Raw genomic sequence first — 21,357 nt, forward strand, 5'->3', positions numbered from 1 at the left:
AACCTCCCCACCCCACCCCACCCCCCAGACGTGTAACAAATTCAGAGAGATCGACATCAGCACCATGACTGTGGTGGAAATTTTGTTCCCAGACCCTTGAACAGAGATTCAGGCCTTACAGACAAAGTGGAGTAAAACAAGTTTAATGGTTTGCAAACCCGAGAACACTCTCAACACACGTGGTGTTAGAAAAACATCGAGTAGAGTTCTGACTACGCAGAGTCAGTAAGCATAATATATACCTTGCAACCTACAGTTATTGCGAGCCCATCACAGAAGCTTAACTCAGCATATGTTGGATAGCAACAGCTTGGAAGATTAAGATGAGACCAATCATATAACAACTTATCTAAATTGCAAGCATCCTGTCAGTTGTACCTCTTCTAACTAGTTCGGTGACATTTCTGAGAAGTGTCACAGATGCAGCTTGCGGTTGCTGAATCCCTTATATGGGCCACTTGCCCTTCAACAAGAAAGAGGAACTATGTACAATAAGCATCTTTAAACTTTATTTCTATATTTTATATACTTATTAAAAACAAATCACACTTTATTCTATAACTAAAGTTCTGTTTGTCCTACGGACCTAGTAAAGCCAGCAAACTGTAGACAGTAAAATGTAACTTTCCCATTACATGACCTCGCCACAACTGAACAAGCCCTTCTCTAGACACATGGAAAAATGCAAAGCGCGACAGATGCACGTTTCCGTTATAGCCCCTTCGGACAGGAATTATAAAAATAAATGAATGCATTCCAGTGAAGCAAGCTCTGCACTGCACCAATCGCTTCGTAAAGCTGGTCCACTATTGTTTGTGTAACATCTGTTTGTTCGCATCGGGAGCTCCTAAAATGACCGACTGTGATGAAAATGAAAGTCGAAGCCGTTCACTGGAGTGGGACAAACAGCCCTGTTTCTAAGCAATGACATAAAAGAACCTGGTTATGCTTCGCAGTATCCGTCTCTCTGTAAAAACTAAACAGCCGTGTTTAACGTTACAAGATGTTCTTTCTTTATACGGATCTAGAATGTAGTTTGAGGACAATCAACGTTAACAGAATTCCACCAAGGACGCTGTCGTGTGGCTGCAGGTCTCCTTACAGGACAAGAACACGGCGCTGAATTCCTAGAACATGACTCACACTTTGCATAAGAACAGCCAGGCGATTCCACCAAGATCCAGAAGATCTGATGTTTGTATTCGTAGCTATGGCTCAAAGTTTTGCATCACCTTGAACTTTAGTATTGCGATGCAATTAAAATAATAATAATAATAATAATTTTAGATATTTTATTTAGCATCATGTAAAGAAACTACAAAATGATATTGCAAAAGTCTACCGGAAGCCATGCTAGTAGTACACTATTTCACGTTAGATTTTGAAATGTCACATTTTTGAATTTGTCAGTTTTTCGTTAAGTATATGGAAAGCTACAAAGCGGTGTGTGATTCAATATGTTAACGTAACATTATTCAGCAGGCTTCATTTGACTTCATGAAGCAAAATTAGTTAATTCTACGGGTGATGCACAACTTCTGGCTATAGCTGCAAGTTCACATGGCTTAATTTTGGGCTATTGGGGCTCCTGTAACAGAACTGGGGTTGACCTCTGTGTTGCTTTCCTTGTTTGTTACACCTTTGAGTTCTGTACAGTCCTGTAAACATGCGCTCTTCTGAAGAACCCTTTGGAACGCAGTCAAGCCCTCCAGCTAACATCTGGGATCGGTATCCTCTACTGTTCAATTATCTTATAATAACACAAGAACGAGTTCTGCCTGTAATCAATCCGAATCTCCAGCACAGCCCTCCGCGCTGTATCCACGTCCAATCAGGAACAGCGAGTAACACACGCATGAGGAGAATGCATTTTCCCTGAACGCTGTCTTTACAATCAAATGTTTGTTTCGCTTCACTGAGCCGTTAAGAACGACGCAGGCGGGCATACACAAAGTGCCGCGATTTGTTCTGCAGTTTTTTGTTCAAATTCCTTGCAAAAGAAAAATCGTACAGCACATGCCCCGATTCTCAGAAGTTACTTTAAACACTTACTTCATGAACAAGTATTAAAGCATTGCCCAGTCTACAGGACTGAAGCTCTGCTAACTGTACCAGATGGAAATAAGACTCAGATTGCATAGCAGTTTCACCCATTCCAGGTTTTACTACGAGCGTGATTAGCCACAGAGTAACAAGCTCAGGTGTGTCTTATTAAGCACAGTAAAACCAGGACTGGATCAAACTGCTATGCAATGGGAGTCTTATTTCCATCCCTGCTGTAGTGAAACTGTTTGGACAAACAGAGCCTGGCACAAAAGGATCCCAACTACAGCTGTTAAAGTTCATATAAATTCCAATTGAAAATCAAATCCTATAACAGAATATTTTAAGGGGAAAGGGCACAGATGTTCTTTCTTTCTTTCGTTTGTTTCATCCTTACCATCCTGGTGCATTGAGAATTGTAATTGAATACGGTGTATGAAAATCTCTATAACTCTGAAATACAAAAGTAAAATACAAATGAATAAATACTAAAATCAAGTCTACAGTAGAACCTGTCATATCCCATTTAATTGGTTCCAGAGGTCCATCAAATATGTGAAAGTATCTCCGAGAGGGCGTGGTTACACTACATTGTAGTCTCTTTATTAATGCTGGGAGGATTATAAATGAACACATTCATGTACAGCACTGGGTCTAAAACACTCAAGTACAGTACTGCACATATACCAGGCAAAGAAAATCAGTGAACATGAATACATAAAAGTGTTGAACAAAAAGCACTGTAACGCAGTATTGAGCAATTTACAAAACAGTTCTTACTGTACTCTCCCAGCCCAGGCCCAAGGAACGGGACAGTGTAGTTGAATCTTTCTTTTTGCACCAAACACACAAGATGCTGAGCTGGTTCACGTCAGAACAACGCAGGTTTAACAGGATTATTTAATCAAGACCAAATCTGCACAGAAAGAACTTGAAATCACACACTGTACAAATCGGAGCACGCTCTTCCGTCACTGTGAAAAGCACAGCGTGTAACAGCAGACACCAGAAGCACTGCTGGCACACCTCCTAGGGTTCAGCTATTCAGAGTGGACACAAGACTTACATATACAAGTACAGAGAGGGGCACGCAGGCTCCAATACAGAGAAGAGCTTCCAACAGCTTTCTCTGTCAAGAACTGTCATTGTAGAACGGATTGACTTGGACCTGATGCAACAAAAATAAAAACAACAATAATAATGATAAGAATGTGCTTGCAGTTGCTGTCGATTTGCACACTCATCCTGGTAGAAATAGTGCTCCTCTTCTACCGTCCAAGCAGCTTTCTAAACGGCTGCATCTCCTTGTTCCAGCAAACACCTCACACACAGTATTGGGGTTTGGTCTCCTGGGGGGGGGGGTCAGAACGCCCCTCGGTTGGGTTTCAGGATCTCTGGGACCTCCCCGTGCATCTTTCCACAAGTTCATCGAACGTTGGGTAACGCTGCTGCGCGCGATTGAAGGGGGAGAGACGGTACTTCTCAGCCAGGTGGCTGGAAGTTACTGCAAGAGCCTTGCAACTGGCAGCTCGGACCGTAGATGCCCCCTCGTAGAGACCTTTATGACCCACCTTATTTAAGGGGGCGAGCCTGCACTTCCCTGCAAGGTGACTGGAAGTAGCTGCAAGAGCCTTGCAACTGGCAGCTCGGACCGGCGATGCCCCCTCGTAGAGACCTTTATGCCCCACCTTATTTAAGGGGGCGAGCCCGCACTTCCCTGCAAGTTGACTGGAAGTAGCTGCAAGAGCCTTGAAACGAGCAGCTCGGACCGGCGCTCCTGTCGTAAAACCAGCAGACTCTGGAAATGAAGGCGAACCTGCTTGCTCTGAGAGGCAGGTGGATCCAGCTCGATCTACAGGCACTGCATCTCTCGTGTGCTGAAGACAGTTTTCAGCTTCAGTGTTCTTAGACAGCCAGGCTGATTCTGCTCCAGATTCCCTCATAAGCGCGCCGTTCCCAAGTGGCCACACAGACTCGTTCTCAGCTCTCCACGACCTCTGGGAGACTCCCTGCCAAGCACGGCACTCCAGATCCTCTGCCAAGCAGCCAGGATCTCTTCTTGATGGCTCCTGTAGCCCGCCGTCGTCTTTGTCCTCTGCTTTCGACTCATTCAGTCTCTTCGGTGGAGTGAACAGCTCACAGGAAGACTTCAGGGTTGGGTTGTCCTCAAGTGTGTTACCTGAAGCTTGTTTTGAAGAACCAAGTCCAGTCTTATACCACACATCATCCAGCTTCATCTGCTTTCGATTCCCGCCGCAGAAAGCAAGTGAACGAGGGAGTTTCTTACCGCGTCTAACTGCTACCTGGGTGGCAGCTCTGCTGCAGTCTCCCAGCACTTTGATTGGAAAATCAGGGTCCTGGCGCTGGGGCTCTAGGTCGTCTAGAGGGGGTCCAGTCTTCCTGACCTGGGGCTCTAGCTCATCTAGAGGGGGTCCAGTCTTCCTGACCTGGGGCTCTAGCTCATCTAGAGGGGGTCCAGTCTTCCTGACCTGGGGCTCTAGCTCATCTAGAGGGGGTCCAGTCTTCCTGACCTGGGGCTCTACCTCATCTAGAGGGGGTCCAATCTTCCTGACCTGGGGCTCTAGCTCATCTAGAGGGGGTCCAGTCATCCTGTCCTGGGGCTCTTGCTCGTCTAGAGGGGGTCCAGTCTTCCTGACTTGGGGCTCTAGCTCATCTAGAGGGGGTTCAGTCTTCCTATCCTCCCCCTGGCGCTGGTTTGGTCTGGGATTGTGCTCCGGCGACTCAAACACCACTCCCCTGGGGATATAGGGCCCGTGTCTGGGTGGTCCCGGCACATGCTTGGCTGGAGGGTCGTGGTCCTTCTTCATAAACAGCTGCACAGATTCCGGCACCTCCACTGGACCTCTCTGCTCCCGGTGACTCAGGTAAGCAGAGAAGTTACACGCGGATGATCCGACGATGGGGATCACAGAGCTGGGCTCCAGGGCCCTGACAAATTCCTCCAGCTCCTGGAAGGAGGAGTGGTCGGAGTAGGGCACTACGTGCAGGTTGCAGTGCCAGGGGGTGAGCGGGCGGCTGGTGGGCAGGATGGCCAGGGTTGGGTGCTGGGTGTTCCACTGAATCAGGGCGGAGTGCTTGACCTCTCTCTGCTCCACCACTCTGAATCTGCCAGCCCCCTCCTCTGTGACAAACACATCCGGGAGGCCCAGCACACGCATGGTCTCCATCCGCTCAGGGCTCACCACCACCCATGACTGGAACTCCAACGCCAGCTCCACCAACAGGGACTCCTTGCCCAGCTTGTAAAGGCCTGTGTGTGCGAGAGGGAGAGGGAGAGAAAGTAAATGCAGCTTTGTGTGGATTCCAGGTCAAAACAAAAAAAGAAAACTTAACAGAATCTCTGCCTAGGACAGGGTGAATCAGGGCACGCTATATCAGTTAGCCCTGATAGTTCTGCAAGACAACACACCCAAACAGAACGTCAGAGACATTCATCCAAACACCAGAGTAAAAGTCATCGTGACCTACAGCCACAGAACGCAGGCAGACTGCATATACCTCCAGATTCTGATATCTTGCACCAACGTCCTTGGCACGCTTCACAATTAGACGATTCAGACCTACGCAGAAAGCCTGGCCTCCCCAGCGGGGTGTTTCAGGAACGGGTTTGAAAGCCGCGGCTCGCGCTCTTACCGATGACGATGTTGTGCTCGGGGTGCTGGCGGATGAGCTCTTTGATCCACTGGGTGGCCTGGCTCCGGGACGGCAAGACCCGGTCTCGGCTGGCGTTGGTGTTGTCCAGGTACAGCACGTCAATCTGCTTGTGCTTACTGAGACATGGCTCCCTCAGCATCAGCGGGGTGTAGCGGAAATCACCTGAGAGAGGGGGGAGAGAGCGAGAGGGAGGGAGAGGGGGAGAGAGAGAGGGAGAGAGAGAGAGGGAGGGAGAGCGAGAGGGAGAGAGAGAGGGGGAGAGAGAGAGAGAGAGGGAGAGCAAGAGAGAGAAAGAGAGGGAGGGAGGGAGAGAGGGAGCAAGGGAGAGAGAGTGAGGGAGAGAAAAAACTGGTGTTTTTAGTTATTGGATCTTCTGTTAAAAAAAAAAAAACTAATGTTTGCTCTATAATTTGAAAACTAAAACGTCAATGCATTGATTATCGCTGATAAATCCCTACACGATAATCAAATACAAAATTAGGGTGCCGACTGCACCTCTGGTTACCAATAATAAAACATTTTCCTTAACAAAATAGTACCACAAAACTGAAATGTTTAAAAAACTAAAAACGAAACTGAAAGGAAAAAATAAAACATGAAAAACGAATATGCGGAGTTGTGTTAATATCGTTTCATGAAAACGCTCTATAAACGGCACAGCCAAGCTGCAATGACTTCCCACTCTGTGGCACTGTTACTCAAAGCACATGGATGGGTGTGTCTGCACTGTCACTAAAAAAAGAGAACTGAAATCGAAAGTGATTAATACAGGTTTTTTTTTTAATTTTTTTTATTTATTGTGAGTGCAGCAACTCTGCGTGCACCTAAAACTAAATAGAAACAAAACAATCTTACCAACTAAATAAAATCTGAAACTGAAAAAAAACACAATTAAAAGTTGATTTAATTTGGGAGAAACACACACACACACACACACGAGTAGACCAGACTCGTATAGGGAGTATTTTACAGAACTGAGGAAAAGTCCTGAATTGCATCAGCCTGTTATTTTGACATTGCTTGTGGGGCAATTCCTGTCAAATGATCTAACAAAAAAAAAAAAAAAAAAAAAGAAAAATCCCAGCTGTGGTATAGGTTGATGAAATCAACCGTACTCCATTCCAGATTCTACTGTGAGGACGCAGGCATGGGTGGACTGACAAGCTGAAGCCATGAACAGTAGTTTATGGGTTTACCTTCGGATGCTGAGTCAGTAACTGTTGCACACAGCCTTGAGAGCAGTTGCAGAAGAACCCCTCTTTTGTCCTACATCGACGCGCCCCTCCATCTGCTTACCTGTGTAGAGTATGGTGCCGAAGTAGCCCTCAAACAGGAACATGACGGAGCCCGGGCAGTGGTTGGCATCGATCAGGGTGACCGTCATCGTCTCCTTGCCCACCTCATCCAGGGGCAGCAGGTGGGCGTGTCCCACCTCCAGGGGGCGGATCCACCTGTCCTTCACCTTCACAGAGGAAACGGAGCAAGCTGTGGTAACAGTGCACTGTCCACGTGCCACGACAGCGACGCAAAACAGACCAACACCACGCTTCTGCTGAACCCGTTACACGCATGCAGAGAGAGGCAAGCAGGTCTGGGCAAAACAAAGCTCTTTAAAAACTACTGCGGACTCTCGATAGCCCAGAACGATCTCTAATCTGAACCACGACATCCTACTGAAATAACGAGCAGAAACCAAACTTAACTTGAAATGAAACACTTACACCCGCCTCTGTATTACACCCTGAATCGAGTGTAGTTCTCAAACCCAGGGCTGGATGCCGCGCCAGTCATCACGATTAGAGTACTATTGCTGAGGCCGCCCTGTCCCTTACCTGCAGCTTTAACCTGAGCAGCTTGGCGGTGACAGGCGAGCAGTAGATGGGTCTGTTGCTCCAGGTGGAGGTCAGGCCGCTGGTGTGGTCGGCGTGCATGTGAGAGAGGAAGAACAGGCGCGCCTGGCTGCACTTCCGCAGATGCCAGAAGTCCACGGCTAGCGGGGTGTGGGGGATGACAGCCCCGTTCATTTCAGCCTCCGAAACACACCTGAAAAATAAATAAAATAAATAAATAAAACGGGTAAAGCGTTATCACATAACAGCGCCGTCCCTACCTGCACGCTGTTAGAGAATGCAAAGGGAACAACGTTTGTTTACTTATTTACTTAAACGGCAGCAGTTTTTATCATAAAAACTTATTAATTTCTGTTTAAGCATATTTTGGCACACATGATTTAAAAAATAAAAAAAAAAAAACACACGTCTCATTTATTATCAAAATCCATTCATTCAACTTCGTACAACACACAGCCTTTACAACACTGTTAAAAAATAACCCTATTTAAGAAACGTAATATACTAATATACCATACTTTTGGGTTTTGCAAAGTTTCGTAACAAAAGTTTCATGCGTGCTACAGACAGCACCTTACCTGCTCGTGTGTAGCCTGTTAGGAGATACTAAAACGGACTGCTTTACATGCCCTAGAAAATAAACAGTTTAATAATCACAATGCATTAATTTAATAATAAACAACACGTCAGAGACTCTGAAAAGAATAACCGCTTCTTCTGAGAATCACTTCACTGCTGTAGTTGCAAAACCGCGCCATTTTTTCTTCTTACACTGTGACCTGCGTGGATGGGTGGGATTACGTGCATTCCATCCAATCAGCATTAAAAGCAACGTGACGTTCAGGCATTTTGTCCAGTCAAATCACTAGCACGTTCTCAAGCCCTGCCTTTGAGTTCTGCTGCGGTTTGCAACAACTATTCAAAGAAAGACCAATTTAATAATGTAGCAAAATAAATCAGCGCATTTAACACACATTTTAATTTTATTACATGCAAATACTGTTCGGAAACATCACGCGTTCATGTGTAGCGATCTTGATGCACGCAGGCTTCAAATCTAAGGGATACAGAATTCTATAGGGATGCATAAATCTAATTAAAAAAAGCGACCCTGCCTGCGCCCCCTCATTCTGCACTTGGGACTGTACGTTCACTGCGCTGTGAAATGATGGGCGTCTTTCATGTCCTAATTTACCGCTGAGGATATGTATACAAACAGGAAATACCCCAGCAACACGCAATAACTAGTCGCGGAGGAAGAGTTCTGGTTTTACGTCAAACTTTTAAGAAGTTTTGCTCGTCAAGAGAGAAAAATGGCCCCAAAAGACATCGAACGGCAAACCGCATTGATATTAAACTGTCTTTTCAAGGACGAGCCAAAGAGCTCAGTACGAAGCTTCAAGAAATCTGCAAAATTAATTTATGCACAATGCAACGCAGGTAACTCGTTTTTTTCGTTCAACTAAAGCAAGTGGTGCAGGTCTGTTTATTTTTTTTTATGACGCTCAATTAAACTATCTATATATCTATATATATAGAGAGAGGCTTGGTTTCAACTAACATAAAAGCAACTCTTTGTTACTGGCGCTCTATTATCCGTTAGTTAATTTGTAAACGGGAAGGATCGGGGATTTTTAAAAAAAAATAGTTTATATGTGTCACATTTCTACCAGACAATATAACTGTATGTGTTGTTTCTTTATGTTCAAGTACTGACTGTATCAAAATGATTAAGGAGGGTTTGGTAATATATAATCCCTTGACAAAATTAACCACAGTAAATATGGATAGTAATTTTGTATTTCCCCCCAACGCATTTACTATAGTTTACCATGGTTTGTCATGTTTTCTTTTCGTGGTTTTTTTTTTCAGGCTTGGTTTCAGATGGTGTGGAAGGTAAGAGTTTGTTCAACTAAACTTAAAAGCAACTCTTTGTTACTGGCGCTGTATTAAAACGTGTTAATTTGTAAACGGGAAGGATCGGGCATTTAATATATATATATATATGACTGCACCTCTAGTTACCAATAATTCATTTTCACATCGGGGTTTATCAATGAAAAAAAGAAACATTTTCCTTAACAAAATTGTACCAGAAAATTGAAAAGTGTTTAAAAAACTAAAAACGAAACTGAAAGGAAAAAACATGAAAAATGAATATGCTGAGTTGTGTTAATATCGTTTCATGAAAACGCTCTATAAACGGCACTGTTGTTCAAAGCACATGGATGGGTGTGTCTGCACTGTCACCAAAAAAAAGAAAACTGAAATCGAAAGTGATTAATACAGGTTTTTTTTTGGTTTATTGTGAGTGCAGCAACTCTGCGTGCACCTAAAACTAAATAGAAACAAAACACTTACTAACTAAATAAAATCTGAAACTGAAAACACACACACACACACAAGTAGACCAGACTCGTATAGGGAGTATTTTACAGAACTGAGGAAAAGTCCTGAATTGCATCAGCCTGTTATTTTGACATTGCTTGTGGGGCAATTCCTGTCAAATGATCTAACAAAAAAAAAAAAAAAAAAATCCCAGCTGTGGTATAGGTTGATGAAATCAACCGTACTCCATTCCAGATTCTACTGTGAGGACGCAGGCATGGGTGGACTGACAAGCTGAAGCCATGAACAGTAGTTTATGGGTTTACCTTCGGATGCTGAGTCAGTAACTGTTGCACACAGCCTTGAGAGCAGTTGCAGAGACTCTGAAAACAGCAACCTCTTCTTCTGAGAATCACTTCACTGCAACATTTGCAAACCCGCGCCATTTTTTTCTTTCTTACTCTGTGACCCGCGTGGGGGTGGGATTACGTGCATTCCATCCAATCAGGATGAAAGGAACGTGACGTTAGGGAATTCAGTCCAACCAAATCACGAACCGGGCAGATCCAATCCCCAAGCCTGAAATGATTTCGCTAGGAATTTAAAGTTGCAACGGCAGAGTTAACACTGAAAGCCGCACTGTAAAAACAAGCAATGATATCGAATTAAAAAGCTCCTTTAATCATTTCTGTGTGTTTTAATATTCTTTGACCTCCCTCTGGTCTCTCTTCTCTATGTAATACATGTAATGCGTGTCTGTCTATGTTTGTCAATAATAAGAAAAAAGATAATAAAAACATGTGCGCACCACGGCCCCTCAAAGTAGTTTTTGATTTTATACTGTATCTAACTGCTGTACCATTTCTAGGGTTAAAACCACTGGCGACGCTGTTTTCAGATGAGTTTGAAAACAAATCAGACTTTGCAATGGAGAAAATATGACTAAAGACTATATATATAGTATACAGCTAGACAACATGTGATTTGTTTATGATTTGACGTTCAGGATCAATGAGTTTTATTTTTATATATATATATATATATATATATATATATATATATATATATATATATATATATATATATATATAAACACATTGTAGTATTATAGTGCGCTCAGGTGTTGTTTAGCTGGAGAAGTCTATGTTTACCTGTGCCCTTTGGACTGTAGATTGCTTTGTGCAACACTAGGCGTGTTCGGTGTTCCTGAGAGAGGCTATATATAAAGTAAGTATAATCACACACCAGAAACAGGAAATACTGCGCGCATCAAAGCTGCACAGTTCAGTACTGTGAGGAAGAGTTCTGTTTTTATCTTTGACGTTTACGAGAAATGGCACCAAAAGACATTGAAAACCAAACCGCATTGATATTAGACGAGCTTTTTGAACTTTCTGACGGCGAGGCAGGAGCAACACCACGAGTTTTTTCAGGGTCAGGCTTGGTTTCAGATGGTGGGGACGGTAAGACTTTGTTCAACTAAACTTAAAAGCAACTCTTTGTTACTGGCGCTCTATTAAACCGGTAATTAATTTGTAAACTGGAAGGGTCGGGGATTACATTTAGCTTTGTTTAATTTATTTATACAGAAGGTTAACCCATTGAGGCCGAGACCTGTTAGACAATAAAACGATTACAAATACAAGCAACACAACAAATACATGACAGCCTACAAAAAAAAATAACACAATAAGACACATCTCTATGTTAATGTGGACTAAAGGAAAAACAACGACAAGGGGCGAGTCTAAGCAATTCCCAAATGCGATCTGTACAAGAACAGAACGGGAGGGCGCGTCACATCCCATCCTCATATCACTAGAACTAGTGAAACAGTTCAGCGTTTCTGGGAGCTGAGAGTTTATTTACGGATCAGGGGAAGAAGACAGTTTCGTAATGGATTTGAAATGGCTGCTAGTGTAAATTGCTACAGTACTGCTAGCATTAGCGGAGAATCGCAAGGGGTTTCTTACTGCAGTGTATAGCACATCGATTAATCAATGCAATAGGTTCAATACTGATACAAGTAATACAAGAGAGGTTTATAGGTGTCACATTTACCAGACAGTATGAACTGTGTATTTATTTTCACGTACTAACTCTTCAAAATGGTTAAGGGGGGAATATAATCCCTTGACAATGTTAACCACAGTAGAGTTGCATGGTCGTTTTGCATTTTTCCCCACGGTTATGCAATGCATTTACTGTAGTTTACCATGTTTTTAAATAACCTTTACTGTACCCCTCTGTGCTTTACAACGTGTACCTATTCACTGTACATTATTACACGTTGCTATGCTTTTAGTATGTAAGCTTTTAAAGGAATGAAATAAAACAAAGTATTGATATTCATAATTACCATATGAAACGCCCATCACCCCTCTCTATGTGTATTCCAGTAATTTAAAGATAAAAAGCTGGCATTTCTGTCAACGGCCACTATAAACAGCATATAGATTGTACAAGATTAAACAAAATAAAACACAAAAAAACGACATACAATAATTTAACTGCCATGTGTCTACCTGTTATTGTAATTGTCTCTCTAACTGTATTGTTATGATAACTGTCTAAATGTAACGTAACACTTTACATAAATACAACTTGTCTGTTACGACTTTTTTCAAAGAAAAATGAATTTGGTGCTTCAGGGGATAAAGAAGTGGAGCATTTTGTATCACCAGTTTTGTGTTTAATAGCGGTTCTGTATTCTGTAGACGATGACAGTTTTGATCCCGTAATAATTGCTGACCAGCTGCGAAACATCGCTGACCAATACAACAAGGACGTGCTGCAGCCCCTGATGGATCAGTTTGTAGGACAAGCCCGGGCGGCAGCAGGAGATCAGGTGATGGCCTTTCTCACTTCCTGTTGAGCAGTGTGTGGCATGAGAGAGGATGTGCAGCTCAAATCCTCTACCGTGACATGCAAAAACTCATCCGAGACCCAGGTCATCAAAACCAAATACTTCCTGCAATACCCAACATACAAATGAGTCGCGCACTTCCATAATGCGCAGCAGCAACAAGTGCAGAGAGGTGTTTGTTACTGACGAAGATCACTGTCTGTTTAAAGTCGATGCACAGAGTTAAAAAGTATTTTGTTGTGTGTTCGTGTGAGAGACCTCCTCCGTCTCAGGCCGTCTAATATGCTGATAAGTTGTCCTTTTATAAAAGCAGCTAATCAGTTAATAACTTAGAATGTAATATTTGTCTCTTTGTTTTTTCCCCACTTCCAGCTAGCAGCTATGTTTTCACAGACGGTGGACACTCTCAGTAAAAACTGGGTTTCGCAGGGTGGTGATGTCAGACAGGAGATGTGCGCTCTTAAAGCAGCCACGGCGTTGGGTTTATACGCCCGGAGGAAGTGCCCAGAACTGACTGCCTCCGTCCGCAATGCCATGGCGCAGTTCCTGAACTCTCGCCTGACCGGCTGGATTACCCAGCAGGGGGGCTGGGTAAGTAACTCGAGCCCCTCAATCGCAGCTGCTTTGTGACATCGCAGGTGGTTTTCAGAGAGCTTCATTTAAAGGAGGGCTAACCCTGGTTTATTATTCACCATTTCAAAGAACACAATCTAAATGTACACTATATTGGAAAGGCCTTGTTTGCAGTTCAGGCTGTTTACATGAGCCCTGCTCCGCCCCTCTCTGTGTGCACTACCGCTGGCAGTGTCATCTTAGGGGAATTCAGCTGGACTGCATTTTGCTTACAGGAAACGCCTACAAAGTTATTTTAGATCATTGTCTTATAAGGACACAGACTTTTTTTACATTATAAAAAACACAGAAACCCCCACGACAGTGACCACCTCCTACCCCGTTGTGATTTGTTTGAAGCATGGTATAAACCCTGGACTGACTCATGCTCGTCTCATTGATTTGCTATGGAAAGGTGTCGCACGTTGTTTCTTGTAGGTGTTTTTGCTGCCCTTCATGTGAGCAGTAGGGACGGGGCAGGAGAGCCTGTCTTTTACTTTCTGCTTCTATTGCACAGTGTTTTACACTTTAGACTGTTGGCTTGTGTCCATATATTTACCTAAGCTGACCAGGAAATGAGGAAAGTGAATAGGAATCACGTGAAAGCACACGGGCTGCCAGCCAGACTGGATATTAAAGCAGACAACAACATGCCATCAAAACTAAAAGCAAAACCTGTTTCTCAGACGTTCTCTTCATAAGGAACTCATTATGATTGAGGAAGTTGAGTTCGTTCATCAAAACAGCTTTTGTTCGGCTGTTTCCTACCAGTCACATCTGTTTATAAGATTTTGCGCCTTGGAGAAAACCGAGCGCGGTGTTTGAGCTAGCAGTGAAAAAGAAAGCAAAGGGAAGTTTCTAATCACACCTTACAGAACCCTCTGTGCATCTACTGAAGCTTTTAGGGAAGCACGTCGGTCAAAGAATGACTCTCGTCTTCACCAGCGTGAGTCGTGACTGCACTGTCACTGTGTATGAGCTGAACTGAGAAACCACATCTACACCCGCTATCAGTTATAAACTCCCCTGCCACCCTTAGGGGGCACTGTCGCTCCAAACAGAGGTGCAATGACTTGCATCCTGTGGTACATCACTATGATGCCAATCCCATAACATAGTTTTACTTGTGCTGAATTTCTTTAAAACCCCTCCCGTTAGACACTGTGTCTCTGGAGCAGGGGTCCTGAAGGGCCAGCCCTACCCCAGAGTAATGAACTCCTCTTGGACCGAGATTGCTGGATCTCTCCTTCAGACAATGTAAAGAACCAGACAGTCAGTAGACAGCAACATTGCCGTCCATTAAAAGCAGTTTCGTTGAATCCCCAGAGAGGTGACTGTGTAACGGTGCACAGAACAGAAAGCATGTAATAAACCTGCATGAGGCTCTGCTGTGGAATGTGAAAAAGGGTTTCGCTCCTGTTATTATTACCAATTTAAACAGCAGCCCACATGCTGCTGTATAAATATCTTCAAACCGCCCCCCTCTCACTCCGCACAGAGAGCTGGCTTTATTCCCTGGTGCTTTACATTCCATTCTCAAGGGAGCAGGGTGTGGCTCGAAACACTTTATACATTTCTGATGATCATTGTTTTGGTTTGTGGTCATTTCCAGCCGTGAGCGTTTTGTGACGGTAGTTTTGTCTTTTTTTATGGATTTGTAGGGTCAGGTTGCATCCGAGTGACGGGACGCCTGGGGGAGTGCTCCAGATTCAATGGGTTTGAATGGGACGCCAGCACACTGCTTTACTAACTGTGAAGAATACTACATAGCAGCCATTCTACTGCTATTACAAAAGGGAGATTATACTAAACTATCAAATCTGTAATCTGTGTTGATTTGCCAATAATAAAAAAAAAAATGTTTATTTTCTCATAGTACTGGTATTTTTAAAACTATTTAAGGCTCTTTCCACCCTACACCTCCACTCAAACCTGCACAGCACTGGAGTGAAAGAAACCTCCACTGAAACCTGCACAGGAAAGATACCGCCACTCAAACCAGCTTAATCAGCTTAAATGCAGTATATGTATTGCAAAAGCATGCCACGCTGACGGGCAGAGAAAGTCATGCAGCTTCCTGTAAGGGGGTGAGGGAAATGGATTAGTTTAACACCTGCAGTTACTGACATCCGCCACTAGAGGGGCTCATAACACCACTACTGCACTTGGAACTCGGACAGCTGAGGCGCTTCCACACGGACACGTGGATATAAAACAAAGCCGCGTCCCACCCCCACGCGTGCAACGGATTTGCTCTATTCTTGTGTCGTTGAGCGGTTTACTTCAGGGCTGTTCTATAGTAATCACCGCATCGATGCATTCTTCAATCAAAACAGCCGTTACATCAAAGCATTGCATATCAAACACCTCAGCAACAGGAACAGCAGTCATAGCTTTACACTGGAGCTGTGATACAGTACAGCAATATAGCGGGCTGAAAACTACTGCATTTACTGCAATGAGTTCATCTGATGCCTGCCTTGCATCATCTGTGATGCAACAAATCAACTTTTTATTTATTTATTTAAATCCCCGATTTTAAATAGAGCAAAACTCACGGATCAATGCATTGACACAGCAAAAAAAAAAAAAAGATTAGCTCCAGTGGATAATAGAAAAATAAGAAAGGCCAGTGGATTTCTAAGAGTCTCTTTATTTAGGTCTAACGGGACTTTTGTCTGGATCTCTGGGTCACAACGCTACCCTTTCAATAGATTGCATATTACAACCATTGATCGTTTTTTCATCATCCATAACTTTACACACGTTAATATAATATGCAGCACTACTGAAAAACAAGGTTAGTAATACAACATACAAATACACATGCTACAAATCAGACCGTGTCCATTTAGTACCCAAAGTGTTGCGTCTCTCAAACTTCCCTCAAGACTGTCCCACTCGCTGTGCGGGTATAGTGACGGTACAGTATGGAGGCTTTAAATCATATATCACATGTGATTACGCTGTTCAGTGCAGATTGATATCAGTCATTCATTAAAGAAAAGTGTCTTTTGTCTTTTTCAAAAGTCTCTGCCGGCATGATAACTGGCAGTGAACGGTCATTATTGCGAACGAGGTGGGATTGTACAGAGTGGTTTCATGGTGCAATACACGACACACTCACTGTGCAGCTTTACTAAAATCAACCGAGCACTATTTTTAAATAAATAATAAAAAGCCACTCTCTTGATGCTTATATAGATAATGAACGGGACAGTGAAAGCTGCTTGTGTCTCACGCAGCTGCAGGTCAGACAGCGTTCTGAACTTCCTGATGGTCGGTTTTCTCGTTCTGGAGATTGTCCTCCAGATCGGGGGTTTTCTTACAACAGAAGTACTGCCTCCAGATTGTGAGAAAGGCTGTTCTGAATTTCTTGATCCTGAACGCGTATATGATGGGATTCACGGCTGAGTTGGCGTGGCTCAGGAATATGGCGATGTAAGTCAGGACCATTGGTTTCTTGCAGGAGGGGCAGAACAAGGTAACACAGTTGAGGATATGAAGGGGGAGCCAGCTGACAGCGAACAGAAAGAGCACCAGTGCCAGCGACTTGGCCAGTCTCAGTTCCTTGTTGTAATATCTGCTGGGGTCGGAGGCGCTGGCCGACACCTTCTTGGTGAGCTGCTTGTGGATCATGCAGAAGATCTCCGTGTAGATCAGCAGCATCAGCACCAGCGGGGGCAGGACCCACCCGAAGAAGTTAAAGTAAACCATGTAATCCATGCTGATGACGTTCTCGAACTGGCAGGTGACCAGGAGGTCTGTGGAGTTGATCTTCTCCAGGTTGTTCCAGCCCAGCATGGGGATGAACCCCACAATGAAGGCCACTGCCCAGCACACCATGACCGCCACTCCGGCCCTCTTCTGAGTCACCACCCTCCTGTAGCTGTGAAGAACAACAAAGGAAAAAAAATAGCGCCCCGTTATTTCAGCCCGGGGCAGTTCAGAGCAAGGAGCCTGATTGTTCAAACACCTGGACCCTGGTCATTTTAAATACAGTATCTGAACTAGGGAAGTTCTGAAACCCAAGGCGAGTTTCAAGACCTGGACTCATTCTTGAACCCCAAACCACAAATAATGACGGACTGTCCCTCTGCTGGAACTGAAAAGGAAACACCTTGAAATGGGTACCGAGGTAATGAGATGCAGACAAGCAACAGCAAGCGAAGGCTTCCTCTCAAGAAAATAGAACACACTTAGATCAGAAGAAAACAGTACACACTTAGCTCAGAAGAAAATAGAACACACTTAGATCAGAAGAAAATAGAACACACTTAGCTCAGAAGAAAACAGAACACACTTAGCTCAGAAGAAAACAGTACACACTTAGCTCAGAAGAAAACAGAACACACTTAGATCAGAAGAAAACAGTACACACTTAGCTCAAAAGAAAACAGTACACACTTAGATCAGAAGAAAACAGAACACACTTAGCTCAGAAGAAAACAGTACACACTTAGCTCAAAAGAAAACAGTACACACTTAGCTCAAAAGAAAACAGTACACACTTAGCTCAGAAGAAAACAGAACACACTTAGCTCAGAAGACTCACGCTTGAAAATCTGCCTAGGTGAGACTGAATATCATGACCTTATGGACTATTTAAAAATGGACACAGATGGTTTGGGCTATAATTTGAAACACAGAGAAAAACTGATAGCAGAGGAGCTAATAGAGATAAGGGCAAATACAGAGAGCAGCAAGACTGGGAGGGAGGAGAGCAGGTGTGACACAAGACAGGAAGCCTGCAGGTCAGCAGGCTGACAGAATAAATACACTTCAGAGAGTTCCACAGAACTATTAACAGAAGATTCAGAATCACGGTCAGCAATCCCACACAATCACAAACGCTCGAGTCTGTTAGAATGCGCTCACACAGGTCATCTTTCTCGGACCCGCTTCAGAACGCGGACCAGTTTGTTTGTGTACAGTGTTTACTTTTTAGAGGCATTTCCAGCTCCCAACGACAGGAGGCGCTACCCCCACATCCCTTGTATTATTAATAATCCTATTGAGAGCAGGGTCTCGTTTCTAAAGGTGTCCTGCCATCCTGTCACTGTACCAGGTAATGTCCTGTAGTATATACAGCCGTGTGCACATGGTGTCATTGATATCCTTTCTATATACCTGCCTGCATGAAAACCTCAGGGGTGTGAGAATTTCAATTTCCACCCAGTACATCAGTGATATAGAAACAACAGGCACTCGTGGTGTGCGAAAATGTTTGACCACTTTTGTGCTTTAATTACGCATCTTAAAACTTCTAAAAAGTCTCATGCATGTTACGATTTGTGGCTCTGTGTTCTCTTTCTCTTGCTATTTTAGAGGAATTTCTTGTGCGGTACCTACTAGCCTCCCCACAGGTGCAGTCGATCCGGATCAAGCGTTTTAATGGACGTCGGGTGTAGTAGCCGCTAGGGGGCGCTAAGCAAGCGGTGTTGAAATAATACAGTTTAATAGTAACACAGTTAGGTTTAGGGGTAGAGGTTAGATTTAGGGGTTAGGAGACTAGTAGGTCCCTACTGGCCCATTCCTATGGGATGATTTTGCTGGATAACGTCCCATTGAATCGACTGATTCTAATCAATTCAATCAGACTATCACCAAACCTGCCTATTTTGACAGTTGTCCAATATTTTCAGTTCCAGTGGTTTTATTAAACATGCACAACAAAATCACAGCTACAGAGTCACCGGGATGCTGCAATACATGTGCGCAGTGCTGTAGTGCAGTGATATGACATGGGCACAGACTGGAGAAGTTTATTACAGGTTTATTAGAGAGAGAACGTTCTGCCAGTGGCTGCATGGGAGAGCGGACTGATTTCAATACAAGCCATACTCCACCTTGTCGGTATCTTCACCCTCAGGTACCGATCAATGGCTATGGCTAGCAGTGCCAGGATTGAACTCTGCGTCAGGACCAGCACGATGCACGCTACCAGCAGGCAGCTGTAGAAATGGGTTTGGAGTCCGATGCTGAGGTTTATCGCCAGAGGGATGACCAGCGCACCCACCGCGATGTCAGCGAGGGCCAAGGAAACGAGGAAGCAGAACGTTGTGTCCCTCAGTGCCCGGTTAATCTTGACAGCCCAAACCACCATCACGTTACCCAGCACAGAGGACACCGCAAGGAATAGCTCCACCGCGATATACAGGGCCTGGGAATCCGAGATGGGAGTCGACATCATTGTGCACCTGGCTGATGTGGAAACAGCCTGTTCCTTTATCACCAACCCGGTATGATACAGCGTCTCAGGGATGCCTCCGGTAAACTGGCATTATTCAGCACACCGCAGTCAGCAAACCGTAGCGACACACACAGCAATCAAAATACAGTCGCAAGAGGAGAGAGGCGATAGAATACAATCCATTTTCATTGCGTTATTCGGGTCGAGCGCATTCCGTCCCGTCTGTTTCCAATGAAGGTTTTATGAAAAAAAAATCAATGCAGGGAGATAAAACGCAATGTTATTAGCTAGCTGTGATTTTCAGTACAAGCGCACTCCCAGCCCGACGATATTGCAAAACCCGTGCTCTTTGAAACAGCAGTTATGCTTACCCAGCGCTGTAGAGCACATGGGGATCTGAATCTGGACCTGGGATATTTTTAGGCGGACCAGTCCAGCATTCTCCTCCAATACACACCGCCTGTATTGTCCTGTTCCAGAAATCACCTTCATTAACGATGCCGTCCCGTCTCCGGAATCACCCAGCGAGGAGTCTTTGTACAGGTCAAATCCTGATACATATATAAAATCAAGGATCACGAAACAGCAGCAAAGATCCTCACTTCAAACCACACGCGTTACAGCTCTGTGCCCGAGTCCCGTCACTCCCCGCAGCTTTGGTGTGGAAAGGTGATAAAGCGAGCGAATGCAGCGGCTCTGAAAACAGCGTCTGAACGCAGATACTACCAGCAGCTCTGCGAGTCAGCACTCCACACCGTCCCTCTCTGCCACTCCTCCCTTTAAGAAATGCCAGTATGTTTGTACACTAGCACGTCAATGGCAGGGGGTGGGTAGTAGCGGATCCTAATTCTAATTGTCCCGTCAATCGAAGTTTCCGAACCCAGCATACCCGTACCGAACTGGTCTTGAAATGGGGCTGTTGTTCGCCATTGTCCTTCTCCAAATCACCGCTGCACCTTGAGTGAAAAGAGAAAGCGACCGCGTTTTATACAGAAAGCGTGGCTGCAGCTAGTAGTCAATCTTATACAGACGCTATTATCTGTGGATTTATTGCAATTTCATTGAGATAGACCCCCCAAAAAAGTCTTGACGCTAGCTCGCTTCAGGCTTGCGATTGGTGGTACTCGTCGCGCAATCAAGTGAAGATACGAAAAAAACCCACCTGACAAAGAAATTGCCAACCTACACAAAATACACGCCGTAGCACGCACCGCGCGCGGTTTACTTGTCCAGACCCCGGATCACTGCAGCGCGTCGTTTTTGTCATTATTACACATTTATAATGATAACAGTGTACATTGCAGAATAGCATTGTGCGCACCGAGAACTCTTTGTGTAAATGTGCACCATTGTAATCAGCGCTATACCGGTTCATAGTTCTGCATTGCCAGATCGACAGCAAAACACGCCTATTGTAATTCAGCCCTCTGTATTGTAATGCGGATTACAGGGACTCCAGCTCTGACACTGCCATAGACAGTATTATAATTCATATACAGAACACTGCAGAGAGTGCGTTATAATAAAGCGAAGAATTCCACCGAGGGGATCTGATCGGGAAATAATAATAATAATAATAATAATAATAATAATAATAATAATAATAATAATAATAATAATAATAATAATAATTGGAGTCTGCGGTCCACCAGATCCCTCGAGCTGGAATTACACCGTCAAACCCTTCCTGTTAGTTCGTGACAATCCACGCTGTTTATTTGTCTCTGATTCTGCGTATCCAAGAACAGATACAAGCCGAGGTAACAGGATGTGAATTGCTAAAATAACGA

The 21,357-nt window shown here is 44.2% G+C and overlaps 2 protein-coding genes across 2 annotated transcripts; both read right to left on the reverse strand.

Moving 5' to 3' along the window:
• Positions 1 to 127: 127 nt before the first annotated feature.
• On the reverse strand, positions 128 to 8,362 carry LOC117428261 (uncharacterized). The gene is made up of 5 exons (XM_059004050.1): positions 8,147 to 8,362; positions 7,551 to 7,761; positions 7,015 to 7,180; positions 5,698 to 5,880; positions 128 to 5,314 (listed from the first exon to the last, which is right to left on the reverse strand). Exons 2-5 carry the CDS (start codon positions 7,740 to 7,742, stop codon positions 3,429 to 3,431), a joined length of 2,427 nt encoding a protein of 808 aa, XP_058860033.1. The 5' UTR covers positions 7,743 to 7,761; positions 8,147 to 8,362; the 3' UTR covers positions 128 to 3,428.
• A 7,645-nt stretch (positions 8,363 to 16,007) lies between these two features.
• On the reverse strand, positions 16,008 to 20,925 carry LOC117970437 (adenosine receptor A1-like). The gene is made up of 2 exons (XM_034918230.2): positions 19,224 to 20,925; positions 16,008 to 17,263 (listed from the first exon to the last, which is right to left on the reverse strand). The coding sequence occupies exons 1-2, from the start codon at positions 19,565 to 19,567 to the stop codon at positions 16,627 to 16,629; spliced, it is 981 nt and encodes a 326-aa protein (XP_034774121.1). The 5' UTR covers positions 19,568 to 20,925; the 3' UTR covers positions 16,008 to 16,626.
• Positions 20,926 to 21,357: the final 432 nt, after the last annotated feature.

The sequence above is a fragment of the Acipenser ruthenus genome, chromosome 29, assembly GCF_902713425.1.
Source record: "Acipenser ruthenus chromosome 29, fAciRut3.2 maternal haplotype, whole genome shotgun sequence".
Classification (NCBI taxonomy): domain Eukaryota; kingdom Metazoa; phylum Chordata; class Actinopteri; order Acipenseriformes; family Acipenseridae; genus Acipenser; species Acipenser ruthenus.

Bases quoted from the DNA above. Each gene is read 5' to 3' on its own strand.
- LOC117428261 (XM_059004050.1), bottom strand. From the start codon at position 7,742: ATGAACGGGGCTGTCATCCCCCACACCCCGCTAGCCGTGGACTTCTGG. The intron at 7,181-7,550 runs GTAAGGGACAGG...TCCTCTGTGAAG, and splicing joins TGCTCAGGTTAAAGCTGCAG to GTGAAGGACAGGTGGATCCG. The intron at 5,881-7,014 runs GTAAGCAGATGG...CCCCTCTCTCAG, and splicing joins CGGCACCATACTCTACACAG to GTGATTTCCGCTACACCCCG.
- LOC117970437 (XM_034918230.2), bottom strand. From the start codon at position 19,567: ATGATGTCGACTCCCATCTCGGATTCCCAGGCCCTGTATATCGCGGTG. The intron at 17,264-19,223 runs GTGGAGTATGGC...TGTTCTTCACAG, and splicing joins AGGGTGAAGATACCGACAAG to CTACAGGAGGGTGGTGACTC.